This window comes from Schistocerca cancellata, chromosome 1 (genome assembly GCF_023864275.1).
Source record: "Schistocerca cancellata isolate TAMUIC-IGC-003103 chromosome 1, iqSchCanc2.1, whole genome shotgun sequence".
In the NCBI taxonomy this organism is placed as follows: Eukaryota; Metazoa; Arthropoda; class Insecta; order Orthoptera; family Acrididae; genus Schistocerca; species Schistocerca cancellata.
This window is the reverse complement of record NC_064626.1, coordinates 794,974,795-794,996,189: the sequence shown is the minus strand read 5'-3', so window position 1 is coordinate 794,996,189 and position 21,395 is coordinate 794,974,795. Positions and strand designations below refer to the sequence as shown.

Sequence of the window (21,395 nt, the reverse complement as noted above, 5' to 3'; positions counted from 1 at the left end):
ATAATTATTGGTGGCAGGTTGAGGCTAATTAGTAGCGTACAGCAATAATCGTCTTCAAGATATGATTTTACCTGAACAAATCACAAAACACAGTGCCAGAAAAAAATATAAAACATTAATTTAAAAAAAAAAGCTCCTTTCCTTATAAAACGGAAGCTGCTCAAAGGGCAACAGTAAGGACATCTTTAAGAAAATTTAAGAAAAAGTCACTTAAGGCTTTCAAAGGATTTTTTTACTCAAATAGACCCTAAACACACAAGAGGGCAAAGACACCACTAAAATCAGCACAAAAATCTACTGAAATTTTTATCAAATACCAAAACAGCAAAATAGATTAAGGTTGTGCACACTTGAGGCAAGTACAATCCCAGTTTAGGCTCAAACCATAATTATGGTTAAATCATTTGGCAATATTTGCGTAAGATAATTATCAAGACAGTGCCTTGTGCGTAAGCAAGTTTATAAAAAACCTTAGCTGCCTGAAAATCGTAACATGGGCCACACAAGCATATTCTAAACGAGATGTACAACTTTAAATAAGGTTCTATTGATCAGAACATTAAGCAATATAGTTACTACTTCACTTAAAATTTATTAGAGGGCAATGCGAACCAGCACGCTAAGGCAATCGCGTCGGCGCGTCAAAGGCAGCCAATAAACTCCAAGGCGGTAAACAGCAGTAACAAACCCCCGCGCGGCCACCAGCCGCTGAAAAACATGCCTCGATGTCCAGAAGACACACTAGGACTGTTAACAAACACCACTTAGGTGAAACATAGACCAAACAAACAAGTTAAGTAAATGTTAATGGCCGCCTTCTCGAGAAATGGTCAGCATAAGGCATCTTAATAGGCCACCAAATTTCAAAATTTATCTTTAACCTAATTTTAAAAAATACTAAGAATGTGGAGTAGAGGCGAAGATAATATGTTTTAAACCATTCAGCCGAATAAAACTGATACAGGAAAACCTAAAAAGTTCCTATAGAATAAGATCTGACAGTAACTTAGCCGAATGACATGGCCAGGAACCTTACGTGAGCCAAACTGTTATGTGAGGAAAATGACAAGCCTACCTCTACGAGGCGGTACTTAATAATTAGATCTTACAAGCAATGCTTCTTCCGTGGTATTTAGACATGAAAACCTACAACACAATTTTAACACATATATTACATACAATAAATTTTTGGTAAAGCAAGCAAAATATAAAATAAAAGATTCAATTCAAAATCCTTAAAAACATTTAAGGTCATAATTTAACCTGCAAAATTTTTGCTGTGGCTTATTGCCGAAACACTTTCTCAGAATACAACGGCACAAGAAAGCCGACGGCCATACCAATGGGAAACTCTAACATTAGGTTAACCACTGAATTTAGCCTGTCACACTGCATATAGCCAACACAAATATACTACAATGGAGTTCTCAGTGGAACACAGAAATCCCCAATACAGACACAATTACACATACAGCCAAATATTCGACTGATCAGAAATATAAATTATCTGAAGCAACAGAGCCTTAGCTCAGATAATCATACTCAAACAAATATTTCAGGAAGCCACCAAGCGCAGACAGTAGAGATGGGCGTGTCGTAATGTGAGGAATATTGAGCATAAACGCACGATGTAACAGATATCTGATAATCTTGGAAATATGTAGTGCGGTTGGCAGCAACCAGTCCTGCGAAGCACGGTATATCGAAGCCGGACGAATGAGCGGGTGCAGACAGAAGGACGCCGTACTCAGGTCGGTATCGTAATTCCGACTTGACCAGTCTTGACCAAGTCTTGACATAAACAGAGCTAATGGCCGACTGGCCCATTACGTCGAGTTCCAGTTCCAGACATAGGTGGTCAGTGGGCCTTCTTGACCCGTGATGCCCTCTAGTCTGCTGTCAGTCGCTGTCTCGCTCTTAGTGCCCTCACCAACGCTGCTCTAGGCCTACTTTAGGACCCACTCTGCCAGAGATAAGCAGCGACAAGCTACAATCGATTCGCGCTGCCAATAGTAGCACCAATGCATAATGCCCAAAATCATGGCACGCGAAATCTACTGCGAGCACCCCACGGATCAGAGAGATTACTTACTGATTTTTTGATTCAGTCTCTTGTGAGGACTTTTCCGAATTCCTCAATGGAAACCTGCTACCACAGAAGCAGCGCCTGTCAACTAGCGGTATGTAGATCGAGTTGAGCTCTCATCTCTGAGTGAGGACAAGGCAGGTGAATAGCAGAGCCTTTTCTTTCCACTGTAAGAAGGTGGTTTAAAATTACATCGGAGATTCAGTCACCTAAACTTGTGCAAAATGTGTTCAATATGGGCATCTCGCCATTTTTTTGTCAATGTGTTCGATCCTGCTCTCCACCATGGACCACTGCCCTGGAACGTAACGGGTGTACAGTAGCAACTGAAGGGCTGGAATACACGTCAGAGGTTTTTTGTTCCCAGACATTTCTGATATCTCAGCTAGCACTCGCAGAATTTTTACAATAGGAGCAAATTTTGGTTGACATTTACTTTTTAACAGTTACTTGTGAGTACTTGCTGTAAGAGCCTGGGAGTGTAGCGAGAGCAGATGTCGGAAGCCATTAGACGTAGCAGGGTGAGAGTGTCTGTGAGAGTTCAGAGGCCACTCTTACCGAGATTTTTCACTCGTAGTACTGTGCGGCAAAGAAGAGGCTGCAATAGAAGAGCATCGGGCTGTAGCTGCATTTTCAATACTTTTAGTGGCCAACAACATACGTAAATGACCGTGTTCGTTTTGAATAAGAATGTGGATTAGGCGACAGGAGATTTTGGAGCATGCAAGAATCTCATCGCAGAGCTTGTGATGGAAGATCATAAACAATATCCAAATTTTACGAGAAAGACAGTGATTGAGATGGAAGAGATACTCCTTATAATGGGGCCCAAAACTGCAAAGCAAGATTTTATTATGCATAAATCCATTAGCGTTAGAGACAGACTGCTTGTGACATTAAGATTTCCAGCAACAAGCATGTTTCCCTCTTTAATATTTTGTAATGTAACAATTACGATGAAATGGAAATGAGCGTATGGCATTGTTGGCCGAGAGGTCCCATCCGGAGAATTTCAGCCGCCAAGTCTTATTTCAGTCGACGCCACATTGGACGACTTGCGTGCCGGTGATGAGGATGATACGATGATGAAGACAAGACAACAACCAGTCCACGAGCGGAGAAAATCTCCAACCCAGCGGGGACTCGAACCCGGGCCCGCTTGCAAGGAAGGCAAGCACGTTACCATCCAGCTAAGCAGGCGGACGACGATAAAATAACATTATACTAGATTTCACCTTGATACCCATAGTCGCTCAACAGCCAAGGAGGGCGAATATTTGATAAATTAAGCATCCACAGACATACATTTATTTGAACGTTTTTACCTGCATTAACCAGTAAATTTGTGAAGGTCTGTTGTTCAGCATTCAGTATAATAATATAATCAATAAATATCGCGTCATAAAAAAAACATAGTTGTATTACTTGAAATTAAACGATAATTTTCCGGATTCAAAAAAAATTCATTGCAAACGTAACTTCATTTGTTTCCTATGTCTAATAATTTGAGTTATAAAACTATTCTGCATTATTCCTTAAATTGCACATAATCTAGTAAATTTCTTGTGTGAAGCTGTTAAAAAATGTAGCTAAGTAAGCCAACAAATTTCGTTTCTTATCTCCGTTCCGACAGTTCAGTAAATATACATTCCAAAGCTTTGGCCTTGCCTCGTACAAATTAATTAAATACGGTCCGCGCGGCTACCCCTGTCGGAGGTTCGAATCCTCCCTCGGGCATGACTGTGTGTGTAGTCCTTAGCGTAAGTTAGGTTAAATGGTGTGTAAGCTTAGGGACCGATGACCTCGGCAGTTTGGTCCCATAAGACCTTACCACAAATTTCCAACTTAATTAAATACGTAACTTCATCCAGAGCCAACTCCTTTGCAGCTTTATAAAACGTTTTTTTTTTTTTGCCGACATATCACTGACATTCACTTCGCCATGCGTATCCATCGCGACAGTAATATAGGAGTCTGGTCCGAAACTCCTACAGTCATCAGGATTGTGCCGAGCAGAATGCAGTGAAGACCAACTGTTTACGATCGAGAGTCCCATGAAAATATTATTCCCTGTGACATATTTACTATTCAGAAAGACAGAATTGTCTTCCCAGAGCTCTGGCAGCTCAGAGGGGCAGTTGGTGTTTGGACTACATCAGCAGTGTCGCAGCCACGCGTCCGCCTGGCAGTACCGCCGCGTAGAGGGCGGTTCGTGTGACAGCCGTTAACGTCACGGCCAGTCGGTGCCTCAAGGTGTCGCAGCCGGCACAGCCCGCGGTGGACAGCACCTCTGTGAGTGATGTCTGAAGCTCTCTGGTTGACGAAGACGTGCGCTCAGGATCTTACTCTACAGCCCAGCCTGAATTACTGATTTTCAAGCAATGTTCGAAAAAAATGTTCAAATGTGTGTGAAATCTTATGAGACTTAACTGCTAAGGTCATCAGTCCCTAACCTTACACACTACTTATCCTAAATTATGCTAAGGACAGACACACACACCCATGCCCGAGAGAGGACTCGAACCTCTGCCGGGATCAACCGCACAGCCCATGAATGCAGCGCCGTAGACCGCACGGCTAATCCCGCGCAGCGCAATGTTCGACCCACGGCCTCCAGGACCAGACCCGTCAGCATCAGTGTCGGCTGCAGGAACGGGACGAGCAACAACTGTGATTGCCACTCACGACAGGGTATGGCGAATAGCTTCCTGGTACCACTAGTTAAGCCTTCAGTAGGCCAGCAGGTTGAAGGCAGTCTCTGCACTCCATTAGAGACGTTGGTGTTGGAGCATGCAGAGCAGAGTCTCTCCAGCGGGATTTGCGGTTCCGTAGATGATCCTACACGACTATGCATCAGAGGGCGGAATGACATAGCCACCTCTCTCCAAAGCCGGCCGCTGTGGCCGAGCGGTTCTAGACGCTTCAGTCCGGAACCGCGCCGTTGCTACGGTCGCAGATTCGAATCCTGCCTCGGGCATGGATGTGTGTGATGTCCTTAGGTTAGTTAGGTTTAAGTATGAAGGTTAGTCAAATTTAAACTTTAAATATCCTTTTAAATATTATTTATTGTGCAGTAGTGGTACAAAGCTGTATCACTTTTCAACATACTCTCCCCCACCCTCAATGCAAGTCCTCCAGCGCTTACAGAGTGCATAAATTCCTTTAGAAAAAAATACTTTTGATAGTCCGCGCAACCACTCATGCACCGCGTGGCGTACCTCTTCATCAGATCGGAACTTCTTTCCTCCCATTGCGTCTCTGAGTGATCCAAACATATGGAAATCACTTGGGGCAAGGTCTGGTGAGTGTGGTGGATGAGGAAAACACTCAAAATGCAGGTCTGTGATTTTTGCAACTGTTGTACGGGCAGTGTGGGGCCTTGCATTGTCATGTTGCAAAAGGACTTCTGCTGGCAGCAATCCACGTCGCTTTGATTTGATTACAGGCAGCAAATGATTTTTAGGAGATCTGTGTATGATGCACTGGTGACAGTGGTCTCTCTAGGCATGTAATACAAAATGACGCCTTTTTCGTCCCAAAGAGAGTCAGCATAACCTTCCCTGCTGATGGTTTTGTTCGAAATTTCTTTGGTTTTGGTGATGAGGAATGGTGCCATTCCTTGCTCGCTCTCTTCGTTTCCGGTTGGTGGAAGTGAACCCAGGTTTCGTCCCCAGTAACGATTTTTGCAAAGAAGCCATCACCGTCTCGTTCAAAGCGCCGAAGAAGTTCTTCACAAGCATCAACACGTAGTTCTCCATTTCAGGAATCAGCTGCTATAGCACCCATCTTGCAGAACTTTGTGAAACTGGAGCACATCATGCACAATATGGTGTGCTGACTCATGACTAATCTGTAAACATGCTGCAGTGTCATTCAGGGTCACTTGGCAATTTTCCTTCACTATGGCTTCAACTGCTTCAATGTTCTGTGTAGTCACAACTCGTTGTGCCTGACCTAGATGAGGAGCATCTTCCACTGAAGTCACACCACTTGCGAACTTCCTACTCCATTCGTAGACTTGCTGCTGTGACAAACATGCACCGCCTTACTGAACCTTCATTCGTCGATGAATTTCAATGGGTTTCACACCTTCACTACGAAGAAACCGAATAACAGAACGCTGTTCTTCCCTGGTGCAAGTCGCAAGTGGGGCGTCCATCTTTATACTGATACTGCGACGGTATGTGTGCATATGCACTATGCTGTCACCTACAAGACATTCTGCACGCTGTTTGTAGCACGCTTACCAACTTACAGGATAACGGCGCGAAATTTCGATTTGTTATTACAAATTTAAGGTTTTCATTTTACTCACCCTCGTAGTTCTAAGTCTAGGGGACTGATGACCCCAGATATTAAGTACCTTAGTGCTTGGAGCCGTTTGAATTTGAACCTCTCTCCACAGAATAACTGCGACTGAGATTATTGATTAACAAAAGTGTAGTATATATGTTGGCGCTTTCTGTGCGCTCTGTTACAATAGAGTAGCAAATATATCATGAGAAATAATTTTCTCGTTTGGTCATCTCTCCTAGTGGCTTCAGGCTTTCGTAGCTCCATCCTTCAGGTGTTCTTTTCTGCTACGTCAGTGGCTGAATAGTTACCGTTAAGATGTATCTAGGATTTCTTGTGACACTCTGCTCTGTCAGCAATACGACGGTACCTTTCTATTGCCACGATGTCACTGTGCATCATTTGCAGACTTATGCCGTCGGCCAGACCACGTGTCGCAATCCCTTCCGCGTTCACTTCGACTTGTTCAGCATTTCCTACTAGTTGTCAGTCTGCCGGTCATTGACTTACGTGGTTTGGCTTCTGGTGTCGCCGGTGAAATACTTAAACAAATTTTTAGTGTTTTAATGTTTGACAGTACACGTTTACGGAACATTTAGCTGCAGTGTCCATCTGGGGCAATGGATAATGCGCTAGTTTCGCATTCATAAACGTAGCATCGAGTCTCCTCTGTCACTTTTTTTCGTTTATTAATTGTATATAATACGTCTATGAAGTTTGTTCTTCGCTGCTTTTCATCGTTTGAGTCAAGAACTTTCGAAATGAGATTACTGCTCGTGTTGTTCGTTTAGTTGGTAAAATGGGTTATTTATTCACTACAAAACATGCCACGGGCACAGATTGTCTCTCTAAACACGCAGTTTCGTGAGTACCTTCATTTAATGTGCGCCTGAGTACACTGAAATGCATTAACAAGATGTGGTAGCGTAACTATGAAATACACTACAAATCCTGTACACAATATGGACGCTCCGTCCTCGCCGAGTACTTCAGCGCTCCTGATAATGCCGTTATAGCTTTTCTTGTCTGAGAGTGAGTGTTACGGCGAGCTCTCGAGAGATGGGGGTTGCAGTCTATACTAAAGGTGTAAACTTGCAGTGTTGTTATCTCAGATCTTGCCTCATTCTCGGAAACTGCCGGCGGGCTGACTCTCAGCGGTGTTTACATGACATGTATTACTCGCAAAAGCTCTCTGAGGGTGACAACCCCTCACGCGTACACCTAACAGAAGACACACAGAATGCCACTTTGGTTGTGTTTTGGATCTGGCCTAAGGCTCACACTTCGTTTGTTTTCAAAACGACTCAACCTAATTAATTAATAATTTTGTGCATGTGGTGTTCCGCAGATTGACAGTATTAGAAAAAAAAATCATATTTAAGAACCACCAAGAGATGCTGATGAAATTAATCATGTTGACTACAAGTTTCGATCAATCGACCATCATCAGGTGATACAAAATTATTTGTGTGCATGTATGGAATCGTACAGTGGCGTTAAGAAATAAAATAAAAACAACAGCCTGCTTCACTGTCACTGCCACCATTACTAAAACATATTGATACAGTCGACAGCAAAACGCTTTCACGTAGTTAATTAATCTTCGCACACCGTCTACAGTCAAGTTCCATCCTCTTGTGTAGAGTGCAGTCCCCGCATATAAATTGCCTGAGAAGAAACGGAAGGGCCCAGAAGGGAGGAAGACATGAAATGGAACTTCACAGGTTGAGATGGTGTATGATGCAACTTCAGTGACTACAAAATCGATTCGAATTTACAAAGACAGTATGAACCCATTTATGAGTATTACGTTGCACCTCTTATGGCCTGGTTTCGGTTGGGAAGGGTCTGACTAAGCCGTTGTACCCTCTCTGGCTGGCCTGCAGCTGCTGCAACTGGTCCTTTGATATCCCAGGTACTGGTACTGGGGCAGAGTTGACATCCTGGCTTGTCCCACACATTTTCTACCAGAGATGGATTTTGAGATTTGCTGGCCATGGGAGTACTTCAGTACCATGCAGACAGTTCTAAGAGAAGGGTGCTATGTGTGGACGAGCATTGTCCTGTTGAAAAATAGCACCACGATTCCCTCACATGAAGGGCAACACACGAAGATACAACATGTCGGTGCCATACCATTGTGCTATCAGACAGTTCCCTCAATTAATAACAGTGATATCAAGTCATACCTGATGGCTCCCCACACCAGGACGCCAGGATTACAGTTGGGCCACTTCAAGAATGGCACCTCTCCCCAGTCTCCGTCATGCTTGCCGATGAAGGTCGTCTGGGAGAGCGTTGAACCATTCATCATCAGTCCATGTGTCCTGGTCAAGGCATCACTCCAATGCAGCCAACTGTTGAGCGTTGTTAACGGCAGCCTACACTTCGGACGATAATTCCCTAGTCTGGCTAATGCTAGACCCTGAACTATAATGCGGGGTGATACAGAATTTTGCAGGGAGTCCATTATTTGTTCTCGGATGGCAGGCGCAGATATGAAGGGGATTACAAAGTGCTTGGTGCACAATATGGCGATTCACCCTTGTGGTGGTCAGACATGGCGGACCAGAACCTTGACGAAGAATACGCTGGTCTACTGCCACATCCAAATGCTCCATCAATCTGAATAGTGCCCGATTCGACCAGCCGACGAAATGAAGTCCCACAATTAGATCCCTTCCAAACACTTATGTGCTGATAACATTATCACACACGAGTACACTGCATCTGCGTGTTATTATATTTCTGCTCAAGAGAAGAATTTAACGTTTTTCAAGCTGGTAATATTAAACTCATTGTTACTGAACTAGTGTGAGTAGTGTCTCAGTTTGCATGTGTGTGAAGGAAACTATCTTAATCGGCGTCGACTACTCCCACAGCATACGTAATTTCGTACACGTAGCCTAGTTAATCTCGTGATGGAGAAGCAGCTGCCGACTCCGACAGCTGTCTATAAAATTCTTGAAATATAAGAGAAAGAAAACTTCTGTAGGATCTTCGCGAATTGTAACACTACCATTCGCATTTTGGTCATTCGATGATTGCCTGCGAGTGAAATTAGTTCTTTTTACCAGAGAAAATTTTCTCTATTTTTTGACCGTGTTACTGAAGCAGGTTCTACAGCAAACATCGACCACCAAATGTTCGAAGTCCTACACAAGCTTGTAGTACATAATAGTTCATCACAGACTCCTTTGATCAGCATTAAATACGCGCAATTACCTTTGAAATGCAACAGACTGTATTATGAACGTTACGAAACTCCATATTAACAGTACGTCTCGCTTGTGAATCTCAAAAAATAAAAATTATCCAATATGGCGGCTAACAATGACTGTTTCATAGCACACACTTCCTACGCGTACGCTCGTTATCCTGTCTCGAAATAAAGTCCCGTCACATTCCGATTTTCTTACTGTTCTTCGCTCGCCATGGAGCAACGCGGAGTCAAGGAACAAACATTTCGCTCGCGCAGGCCAAACGCGCCACCTCGCGATATATATTAACTTTAAAAAAAGCGGCTCTGGGCATTATGTAGCGCCTAAAACCGCTCGGCCACCCAGGCTGGCTGCACTTTAACAAATAAGAGAATTGCAATTCTAATCGTTTATATGCCCGTCAATGCTGTGTATGTATACGACGTTACAGTGAGATTTGACTATCCCGTCAATGGTGTGTATGTATACGACGTTACAGTGAGATTTGACTATGTCTTCAGATTTGACTATGTCTTTTGGGTTCTTCACTATTTTAGTCAGGCAGTTTAGTGTCTTTCACTTGTCGACGGTGATACTGCTCGCCACAGAAAAATGAGCTCCACGCGTACTTCCCCAGTTGCTTAAGATGGACTTAGACCTTCCGCATCAGGGTAATAATGAATAGATAAAAGCCCGGGCATGCACATGGTGCGTCGAATATTAGTCCAGTCTTTATTAGGTCTTCGCCCTGTGGCTAGCAGATCGCCACCCATGAGACAGAATATATCAGAATTTTGAGGCGCTCTTCCTGAGGTGCACATCTTATCAAACTACATATAAGTGGTAAACATACAGTCCGCCGTAACTAAAGTATATTGCAAGCCTTCGTGAAAATCTTACCACTTGAGGTCTTTCCCCATGCAATAGTAATGGAAAATGTCTCTTTGTCCACGTACTTCTACCTACAGAACACACCTTATGGGCCGACCTAAGTGGCCGAGCGGTTCTAGGCGCTACAGTCTGGAACCGCGCGACCGCTACGGTCGCAGGTTCGAATCCTGCCTGGGGCATGGATGTGTGTGATGTCCTTAGGTTAGTTAGGTTTAAGTAGTTCTAAGTTCTAGGGGACTGATGACCTCAGCAGTTAAGTCCCATAGTGCTCAGAGCCATTTGAACCATTTGAACACGTTATGGCAGCAGTGTCTCATCTCGCAACCAATCTAAAATTGTCACCTGTACTGACTAATATGGTCACAGACTAATTCACACTGATACCAGGGGTACATGTACTGGTATATTGAAAACGATATAGCGACAGAGCATCGTTCAGGCACGTGGTGTTCTCATTCAAAAGTTGTTTACATGGGTGAAAAGACAACCCCAATAACACAACGCGTACCATAGCACAAAATTTATCGATCTTATGGTGTATGGAATACGAAACTAAGTAACTCTCTATCGTCATCAGGTTACCTACCATTCGGAAAGTGGATGCACTCAGCGACTGTATGTGACTTATAAATTATAGAGTGCAGAAATCAGTCGTCCTTTTTACATTTTATTATGCAAATCCAGATTTCGGCTAGTAGCTAGCCATTCTCAATACGCTATTTTTTATTCTCGTTGCATGTAAGTCCCCTGTTGTTCGGCCGTCAGTCACAGTTCTTCAAAGAACTCTATAATGTATAACTCTTTATCGTCTTTCTGTAACGAGCGATGCACGTGCATTTGTGTGATCGTGCATACATACAGCGCCAGCCGGTTATATAAATCATCAGAAAGTCCCTCAACCCTGCCTCGCCCCAAGCCAGCTGACACACGAATTGAAAGCACCTGAGACATAAAGAACGATGAGCGAGCCTCGCGCTCGGCTGTGGCCCATCTCTGTGAATTGTTTTGCGGTGGTGAGCTCTTGTGGATCACGATCGCTATGGGGTGTGTGAGGCGACTTGTCGAGTCGCTGATGTCATCAGAGCGAAGTGGGATGCTACACACTAATAGGAAGTTCTCTCTAATTGATTATTTCTATATACCACTTCAACTTAGAGCTACACAGTGCATGAAAAATCACGTGCGCTTCCTGTTTGAGTTAGAAAATGTATCGTTATCAGCGGTGTGAAACGTCTTAATACCATACAGCGACACTTGTGCTGTTACATAAATTTTAGGAGGAAGACTGCATTTAGCCGGCCGGAGTGGCCGAGTGGTTAAAGGCGCTACAGTCTCGAACCGCACGACCGCTACGGTCGCAGGTTCGAATCCTGCCTCGGGCATGGATGTGTGTGATGTCCTTAGGTTAGTTAGGTTTAAGTAGTTCTAAGTTCTAGGGGACTTATGACCACAGCAGTTGAGTCCCATAGTGCTCAGAGCCATTTGAACCATTTTTTGAAGACTGCATTTACAGTGCCGTCAGCGGTTTGTTTACGTCTGTCACAATATTGTAATAATCCCACTGTATAATGTCTCTCCTCCATAAACACAGACAAGTAGGTTTATTTCTTATGCCTCTTCTAATAACCATAAGCATTTTTACAGTGGAACCTGAAGGTTCGCTCATCTCGGTATTGCGCTGGCTGATTCCCGGCCAACACAAGCTGTTTGTCATATAGATTAAAGCGTAGTCCAGAAACACGAATGCAGTGTTCCGACTCCCGTTGCATGAGAAGAAATATTTTCAAAATCTGAGCAGCCACCGTCAATAGATTTTTAAGTAAACCACAATAAATGCCAGTATTCGCTCCGTTGTTCCATAATTACTTTCCTTCCTTTTAAACCACCAATTTACTTAGAAGTTTTTTGGGTGTAAGATACAAAACTGAAAAAAATCTGTATCAGCAAAATCATTTTACAGAATGTGGGTAGCGAAAAAGTCGTTAGCCGGGAGTAAACTTTCAATCCCCTTTACACATGCAAAAGCAACTCGCCTCTCTCTCTCTCTCTCTCTCTCTATCTCTCTCTATCTCACTATCTCGCTGATATAGAAACATACACACATACACATATATATTCTTTTTGCTTTCTGTCTTACGTTGTAATCGCAGCAACGTCGAGTGATGCTAATGAATATGATTAGTAGGTCGTGTGTAAAATAAAACGATACCTTCATAAAGCTGTCGATTGCTTCCTGCTGACTTCTCTTAAAGTCACTGAAGGAAATGGAACGGTGGAAACGCGAATTCCCTAGGGCTCATACATATTTATCAACAATGAAAATGTTAGTGAACAGACACAATTTCTGTAGAAACCAACTGATCTTAAAATGAGAGGGTTATTTTCGGTGTCAGTAAAATCATGTGCATTATCTTTTTATCTGAAGGCTCACGTAGTCGCGCAACTCTAGTTCTAAAAGTCATCATAGGCTTACGAGAATAGCAACTCGACAAACAGCGCTGTATCGGGTAAATCGCCGAAAAATATTTTGATGCCCTTAGACACAGCCTCTTATGACATACGATAAATCGCAAATGCCAGAAGAGCTTATATGCAAAAGAAGTAAATTTACCTCGTTAGCATGACAACTGACATGAACAATTTGAAAGTCAGAACGTAATCTACTAACCACTTTTGCGTATTAGGAAAATGAAACGTTTTTTCTAGAAAGCTTTCGCTTTGAAGCTACAATCTGCTACCTGAAAGGGTTTCATTTTTTCTTAGACACACAGTCCTGTCTCACAAGAGCAAGAACACTTGCGAAACACTGTAGTAACCGGAAAAATCAAGTAATACTCTTTATTATTGTTTGTGTATGTTGGGTATCTGTCGCCAACCATACAATAATTTCCATCACCACTATAGGCAGTATGTGAGGGATAAACTGAATCATTTTCAGATTTTCCTAATTATGTTCTGAGATAATTTATAACTGAAAATTATTTTTGTACTTAAGCACCAAATAATTGTTTGAAACTTTCCGTGGCCAAAATTTCTTCCTCTCTCCTCCTTGTGCCCCCCCCCCACCCCTCCCTATCCTCCTCCCAAGATAACACAATACCTAAAAGGTGTCTTTTGTAAATACTCATCTCCATGTAATTTTTTAAAAATTAAAATGAAACATTACCGTCAGGCTTAGAATTCATCGAATATTCATGTCTCACATCGAGTTTGTCTCTAAAACATACTTTTACGTACAACACAAAGTTCGTTGCTTTTCGCCAAATTTGTCACCAGATCAAAAATGACAAACATCTTCCCATGTTTTTATACTAATTTCAGTGACAAGTTAAACAGTATGTTGTCATATATTAATTTAACAATTGAGGAAGAACAGTTACTACTATGCTCTCATTTACCAAAGTTGCGCAGTACTTTCTTCATTCTTACTACTAGTTTACTGCATAAGCTTTGGAATACAGCATGATCGTTGAGGTAACCCGGTACTTTCTTACACTGACTTTTTGTCGCATTAACTCTCCATGACAAAACCGTGGAAAAACAGATCGCTTGTCTTTGTGGTGTACGAACGAGTAAAAACCAATGAAAGTGCTAAGCGTTTGACTCATTCTTAACACTCGCTCTTATTACACAACGCTCTTAATAAGATCTTTGAGACAAGTATAGGTAACCCGGTCTTCATAAAAGGTAATTCAAGCACTGTGATACCTCATTCGTAATAAAGAGATGCCGAAGTGAAATCGAATGCCCCACAAACTAACCTGACATGAAATCATTGTTGACGCTGCCTTTGCTGTAGCTAAGGGAGAACAAGTTTTGCTGAAGATTATCGTCTTTGATTTGTAGTTAGGCCAACTGGACTTAACTGGCACTCCTACTCAGTCATTGCATATCGTATATTTCTCTGGAAAACTTAAGAATGAAATAGATAAAGTATCATAACATATTAGTTACTAGATGGAAATGAATAAAAGAAGGGGAACATGTTGCCAGAGATATCCCAGTCGCACGTAGAAAGCCAGACGTCAAGTCGAGCAAGGTCAGCGTGACACGAGGTAGTTGAATAAATGGTAAAAGACAGTATGCGACAATCGGCGATGCAGTTTCGTGGTGTTCTTCATTACAATACGGCCCGGAGACAACATGTGAATGACTGCACATGGGAAAGAATCGTTGGGAAACTGACAGAAGGACGAAGTGTGAGGAATGTACTGCTCACAGCATTGTTTCACATGGTGCGGGAGCATTTCAAGCTATAGTCACTGCTGCCCGAAGGAAAGGAAGCGGTCAATAACGGTCAACTACCGCTAAGGATGACTGCTACATTGTGCAAGACGCAAGAAGGGACCCCATGTCAGAGAGCACTTTTAACAGGACGACGAGACCGTAATGTCATGTTCCAAAGTCGCGCGGCGACATGGAGGTAGTCCCCTCGCTGGATGTGCAGTCCGTTGTGTTCTGTTGAAACTCGCACATCAGCAGCACCGTCTGCCATGGTGCCAAGCAAGACTGGACTCACGAGGAGTCGGGTCGCGTGATCTTTTCGGCTGAGTGCGGACTCGGTCTTAGTGATTCTAGTGAGAGGTGGGAACACGTAATGTAGTCCAGTTATTATGGTGTGGGGAGGCATTATGTTGAACGGGCTTACTGATCTCCTAATTTTTGAACACGCTGCAGTCAGCGGTCAATGTTACTTTCACGCTACATTCCTTCCCCATGTGCATCTTTTCAGGGGTGCATTTGGCCCTTACTTCATTTTTATGGATTAATCGACTGGCCTGCCCGTTCCCCTGAATTGAATCCCAGTGGAAAGTTCCACGGGACTGGATGAAGGCCCAGGTCATAGCAATCTATAAAAAGGGTAAAAAATCGGATGCACATAAATACCGGCCAGTTTCAACGACATCGATTTGTTGTAGAGTCATGGAACATATTTTGTGTTCAGACATAATGACCTCTGTAGACTCTGAGAAGCTCATCTGCAGAAACCAGCACGGTTTTAGGAAACAGCGGTCATGCGAGACACAGCTAGCCCTCTTTGTGCATGATACACAACAGGCTCTAGATACCGGCTCCCAGGTTTCTCGACTTTCGAAAGGCGTTCGACTCAGTTCCGCACTATCGCTTGCTCCAAACAGTGCGCGCTTACGGTATACCCGATGACATATGCGGTTGGATAGAAAGTTCTCTAACAGACAGTGAGCAGTATGTCGTCCCGAATGGGGTGACTTCAGCAGAAACAAGCGTAACTTCAGGTGTGCCCCAGGGTAGCGTAATAGGTCCGCTGCTTTTTACGATTTACATAAACGATCTGGTTGATGGTATTGACAGCGGCATTAGACTGCCGGTGATGCTGTAGTCTACAGGAATGTAGCATCGCACGAAAGTTGTGAACAAATCAATGAGGATTTTCAGAAAATAAATGCTTGGTGTAACGACTGGCAGTTATCTCTCAATATCAGTAAGTGTAACCTACTGCGTATAACAAGGCGGTAGTCCCCATTAATGAACGAGTACAATATAAATTCCCAGTCTTTGGAAGCGGTAACGTCCGTCAAGTACCTGGGTGTGACTATTCGAAATAATCTCAAATGGTATGATCCGATTACACAAGTAACGGGCAAGGCAAACTCTAGATTGCGCTTTATTGGTAGAATAATGAAGCGATGCAGTCCTTCAGCAAAGGAAATTGCTTACAATATATTAGTTCGTCCAGTCTTGGAGTATTGTTCGTCTGTATGGGACCCTTACTAGTTGGGTCTGATTCAAGAGATTGAGAACGTCCAAAGAAGAGCGGCAAGATTCGTGACTGGTACATTTAGCCATCGTGAGAGCGTTACGAATCTCATAGTAAGTTTGAAGTGGGACACTCTTGCAGATAGACGACGCGCTAAACGGAAGGGGCTGCTCACTAAATTCCGAAATCCGATCTTCACCGAGGATGTAGAGCATATGTTGCTACCACCAACTTTAAAATCGCGCAGTGATCACCATTCAAAGATAAGGGGGAAATTAGAGCTCGTACTGAGGCGTTCAGACAGTCGTTTTTCCTTCGCGCGATCCGCGAGTGGAACAGAGAGGGAGGGGCAAGGGGGGGGGGGGGGGACCGCTTGGTGGCTGGCGGAGTATATACGTAGATGTAGATGTAGATCGAGCACGGGTGGGATTCAAATGGCGAGACGTATTGCAGCACGTCCACGTGCAGCAACGACCAACCAGCAATTGACAACCGTGCTCATAGAGGAATGGAACGTCCTAACACAATAACCCCTTACCAACCTTGTGGTCAGAATGAGAGCACATTGCAGAACATGCATTCCCGTTCGTGGTGATCACTCACCCTATTACGAGCTGTGTCCCGTATCTTGCGCCGCGCGGTCTAAGGGCCCTATTCCACGGTTCGGGCGGCTCCCCCCGTCGAAGTTCGAGTCTTCCATCCGGCATGGGTGTGTAGTTTAAGTTAGATTAATTACTGTGCAAGCTTAGGGACCGATGACCTCAGCAGTTTGGTCCCATAGGCTTTTACCTCAAATTTCCAAATTTTCTGTATATTTTAATGTCCAGGAAATCATCAGCAATTGTGGTGACTTCAGTGTAATTATTGTCTTTGAATAAAAGTGGCATTTCTGTTACACTCGTTGGGTATTTCTTTCAGTTATCTTCTGTACCATACTGTAGGAGTTGTTTCTTTCTAAAATGGTTCAAATGGCTCTGAGCACTATGGGACTCAACATCTTAGGTCATAAGTCCCCTAGAACTTAGAACTAATTAAACCTAACTAACCTAAGGACATCACACACATCCATGCCCGAGGCAGGATTCGAACCTGGGGCCGTAGCAGTCGCGCGGTTCCGGACTGCAGCGCCAGAACCGCTAGACCACCGCGGCCGGCGTTTCTTTCTATTTATGTAAGAATTTACAAGTTTCATCGAGTTATTTTATTTGGCAGTGACAGATATTGCCAAATTTACTTTAGCCGTTAAGCTTTGCGCATCAGTATATAATATAGCGCCTGTCAATAAATCTATGTTCAGTTCATAAAATAAGATCCAATACTGAAGGCCCGTATATGGTGTGGCGGGTCTCAGAACACAGTGTTTATATACTGAAGAGCCAAAGAAACTGGTATAGGTGTGAGTATTCAAATACTGAGATATGTAAACATGAAGAATACGGCGCTGCTGTCGGCAACGCCTACGTAAGACAGCAAGTGTCTGGCGCAGTTGTTAGATTGGTTACTGCTGCTACAATGGCACGTTATCAAGATTTGAGTGAGTTTCAATGTGGTGTTACAGTCGGCGCACGAGCGATGGGACACGGCATCACCGAGGTAGCGATGAAGTGGGGATTTTCCCGCACGACCACGTCAGGAATTTACCGTGAATATCAGGGATCCGGTAAAACATCAAATCTCCGACATCGCTGCGGCCAGAAAAAGATCCTGCAAGAACGGGACCAACGACGACTGAAGAGAATCGTTCAGCGTGACGTAAGTGCAAACCTTCCGCAATTTGAAACTTACTGGCAGATTAAAACTGTGTGCAGGACCGAGACTCGAACTCGGGACCTTTGCCTTTTGCGGGCAAGTGCTCTACCAACTGAGCTACCCAAGCACGGCTCACGCCCCGTCCTCACAGCTTTACTTCTGCCAGTACTTCGTCTCCTACCTTCCAAACTTTACAGAAGCTCTCCTGTGAACCTTGCAGAAGTAGCACTCCTGAAAGAAAGGATACTGCGGAGACATGGCTTTGCCACAGCCTGGGGGATGTTTCCAGAATGAGATTTTCACTCTGCAGCGGAGTGTGCGCTGATATGAAACTTCCTGGCAGATTAAATCTCTGTGCCGGACCAAGACTCGAACTCGGGACTTTAGCCTTTCTGGAAGGTTCGCAGGAGAGCTTCTGTAAAGTTTGGAAGGTAGGAGACGAGGTACTGGCAGAAGTAAAGATGTGAGGACGGGGCGTGAGTCGTGCTTGGGTAGATCAGTTGGTAGAGCACTTGCCCGCGTAAGGCAAAGGTCCCGAGTTCGAGTTTCGGTCCGGCACACAGTTTTAATCTGCCAGGAAGTTTCATATCAGCGCACACTCCACTGCAGTGTGAAAATCTCATTCTGGCTTCCGCAATTTGCTGCAGACTTCAATGCTGGGGCATCCAAGTGTCAGCGTGCCAACCATACAAGTAAAAGTCATCGATATGGGCTTTAGGAACCGAAGATCCACTCGTGTACCCTTGATGACTGCACAACAAGAAGCTCTACACGTTGCCTGGGCCCGTCAACACTGACACTGCACTGTTGAAGACTAGAAACATGTTGCCTGGTCGGACGAGCCTCGTTTCAAATTGTATCGTGCGGATGGACTTGTACGGATATGGAGACAACTTCATGAACCCACGGACCCTGCATGTCAGCAGAGGACTGTTCAGGCTGACGGAAGCTCTGTATTGGTGTGGGACGAGTGCAGTTGGAGTCATATGGGACCACTGATACGTCTAGCTACGACTCTGACAGGTGACACGTACGTAAGCATCCTGTCTGATTACCTACATCTATTTATGTCCATTGCGCATTCCGACAGACTTGGGCAATTCCAGTAGCACAATGCGACACCCCACACGTCCAGAATTGCTACAGAGTGGCTCCAGGAACACTCTTCTGAGACTGAAGACTTCGGCTGGCCATCAAACTCCCCAGACATGAACATTATGGAGCATATCTGGGATGCCTTGCAACGTGTTGCTCAGAAGAGATCTCCACCCCCTTGTACTCTCACGGATTTGTGGACAGCCCTGCAGGATTCATGGTGTCAGCTCACTCCAGCACTACTTCAGACATTAGTCGAGTCCATGCAGTGCCATGTTGCGGCACTTCTGCGTGCTCGCGGGGGTATTAGGCAGATATACCGGTTTCTTTGGTTCTTCAGTGTATTTTACCCTCCCTATGACTGGAGCAGTGGAAGGTGCATGGGCTTGAGGTTGGTGCGTAGGTGGAGTGATGGGGATCTGGAGGGGGGGGGGGGGTGGATACATTACTTAATATCGTTGTTTATTTCTGGTGCTCCTCAAGACCAGCCACTTGATGCATGATGCTGGTTGTTTCAGGACGAGAAGAATCAAATCCTCACAACGAATTGCTGGCTGACGCAGATCTGGACGGACCACCACCTCAAGTGGAACGTGTCCGACTTCGCAGGCATCAAGGTGATACGTGTACCCTTCCAACGCGTCTGGAGGCCGGACATCATTCTCTACAACAAGTGAGTATCAGCGACCGTGCTCGAATTTTTGAAAACCTGCGTTCGTAATACGGTGTCGCGGTTCTTAAATAAACGAAGCCAACGAGGAAACCGATCACTCTGATTTGTTCCTAACTGAAGTGGGATGACCTCAAACAGTTTCAATCATGTTCTGCAAAAAAAAGGATAGCGACATTTCATAATTATTGTTTAGTTTGAGCGTACCTCAATCTCCTTCACACAACGTAGTAAAGTAAACGGGTTAGTCCTCTGAAAAAGTTTAAATCGTTTTCTCTAAATTTAGACATCGATCATACGTACGGGCTGAATTACTGAAATTCTGTCATCTTTTCTAGAAACTTGGCTGATGAATTTTTTACAAGTCATGATGTACAGGGTGATTTTAATTAAACTTTTGTTACTTGAGGCAGTGTAACGGAAATCTGTTTACCGTAATGGTACGCAACTTTATGGGAATGATGTTTAGATTGTGCGTTGCAGAATTTGCATTGTTACTAGTATTAGTAGCCAACGGCCTTGCCGCAGAGGTAACGCCGGTTCCCGTCAGATCGCCGAAGTTAAGCGCTGTCGGGCTGGGGTAGCACTTGAATTGGTGAACATCCGATCTGCCTAGCGCTGTTGGCAAGCGGGGTACACTCAGCCCTTGTGAGGCAAACTGAGGAGCTACTTGATTGAGAAGTAGCGGCTCCGGTCTCGGAAACTGACAGCTCTTACTGAGTATCGATGCATTAAAGGAGTGCGGAGCGGTAACCTTTCCGCATCGAGGTTGAAGAACATGATTCGGAACTTCGAATTAGTGGCGATTTGGGAATTGCTCCAGGGTGAGGCTGACGGCCAACGAGGCACAAATTGTTGAGGAAGTTACTGTTGTCATTGCTGAGAATGCTGGACGCAATGTGCGATCTTCAATAGCTGCACGACCTGTGTTACTATAACCGAACGTTCCAACGTCCATCATTCAGAGGGTTCTGTGAACAATTGTGAAATTTTCTCCGTACATACTTCACATTACTCAACAATTTTTGCCACGTGACGCAGACATTCGAGTAGACGCGATTAAAAAATGCTACCCTCTCGTGTGGAAATTAAGATGTGGTTCTTTTACTGCTTTATTCACTATTTCTCTTCCGCATGTACTTACAAACGTTTCCACAAAGTTTCCTTGTCCTACGATCATTCGTTTCTCACGGGGTCCGTCTCAAGTAGCGAATGTATAATTATAAACACCCAGTATAATAAGTAGTACGAAAAACATTGCTTTCCACAAGAGTACATATTTTATCTCACATATTACACTAACGTAATATCTCAAAAAACTGTTTTGTTCCTCTAGAATACCTACGTATATCTAATGCAAAAAAATGGTTCTTTGAAATATGTTTCTATCCTCACCTGCCTCTTTTGTTTAGTCTCATATTGTCGTCATGGCATGTGTCATTCTTATGTTTAATATCATTTGATTCTATGACACAAGTGTTAGACGTAATCGACACGTATTTCATCAGTCTTCACTTTTCCCTGCATCTAGAATTTGTAAGATTCCATTCTAAAAATTTATTTCTTTTCCATTTACTGCACCACACTTCTCACTGCTGCGTATTAACGGAGATAAAATCTGATTACGATACTAAGAATTTTAAACGTCTTCACAGTATGTAAGTTAAACTACAG

General features: G+C 43.9%; 1 protein-coding gene across 1 annotated transcript in view; it reads left to right on the top strand.

Annotated features, from left to right (window-relative positions):
* Positions 1-21,395, top strand: part of LOC126162325 (neuronal acetylcholine receptor subunit alpha-7-like) — a 558,269-nt gene that overhangs the window by 458,374 nt on the left and 78,500 nt on the right. Inside the window, exon 2 of the mRNA XM_049918756.1 lies at positions 19,570-19,724. Within this exon, the coding sequence (XP_049774713.1) occupies positions 19,570-19,724 (155 nt within the window). The remainder of the gene's footprint in view (positions 1-19,569; positions 19,725-21,395) is intronic.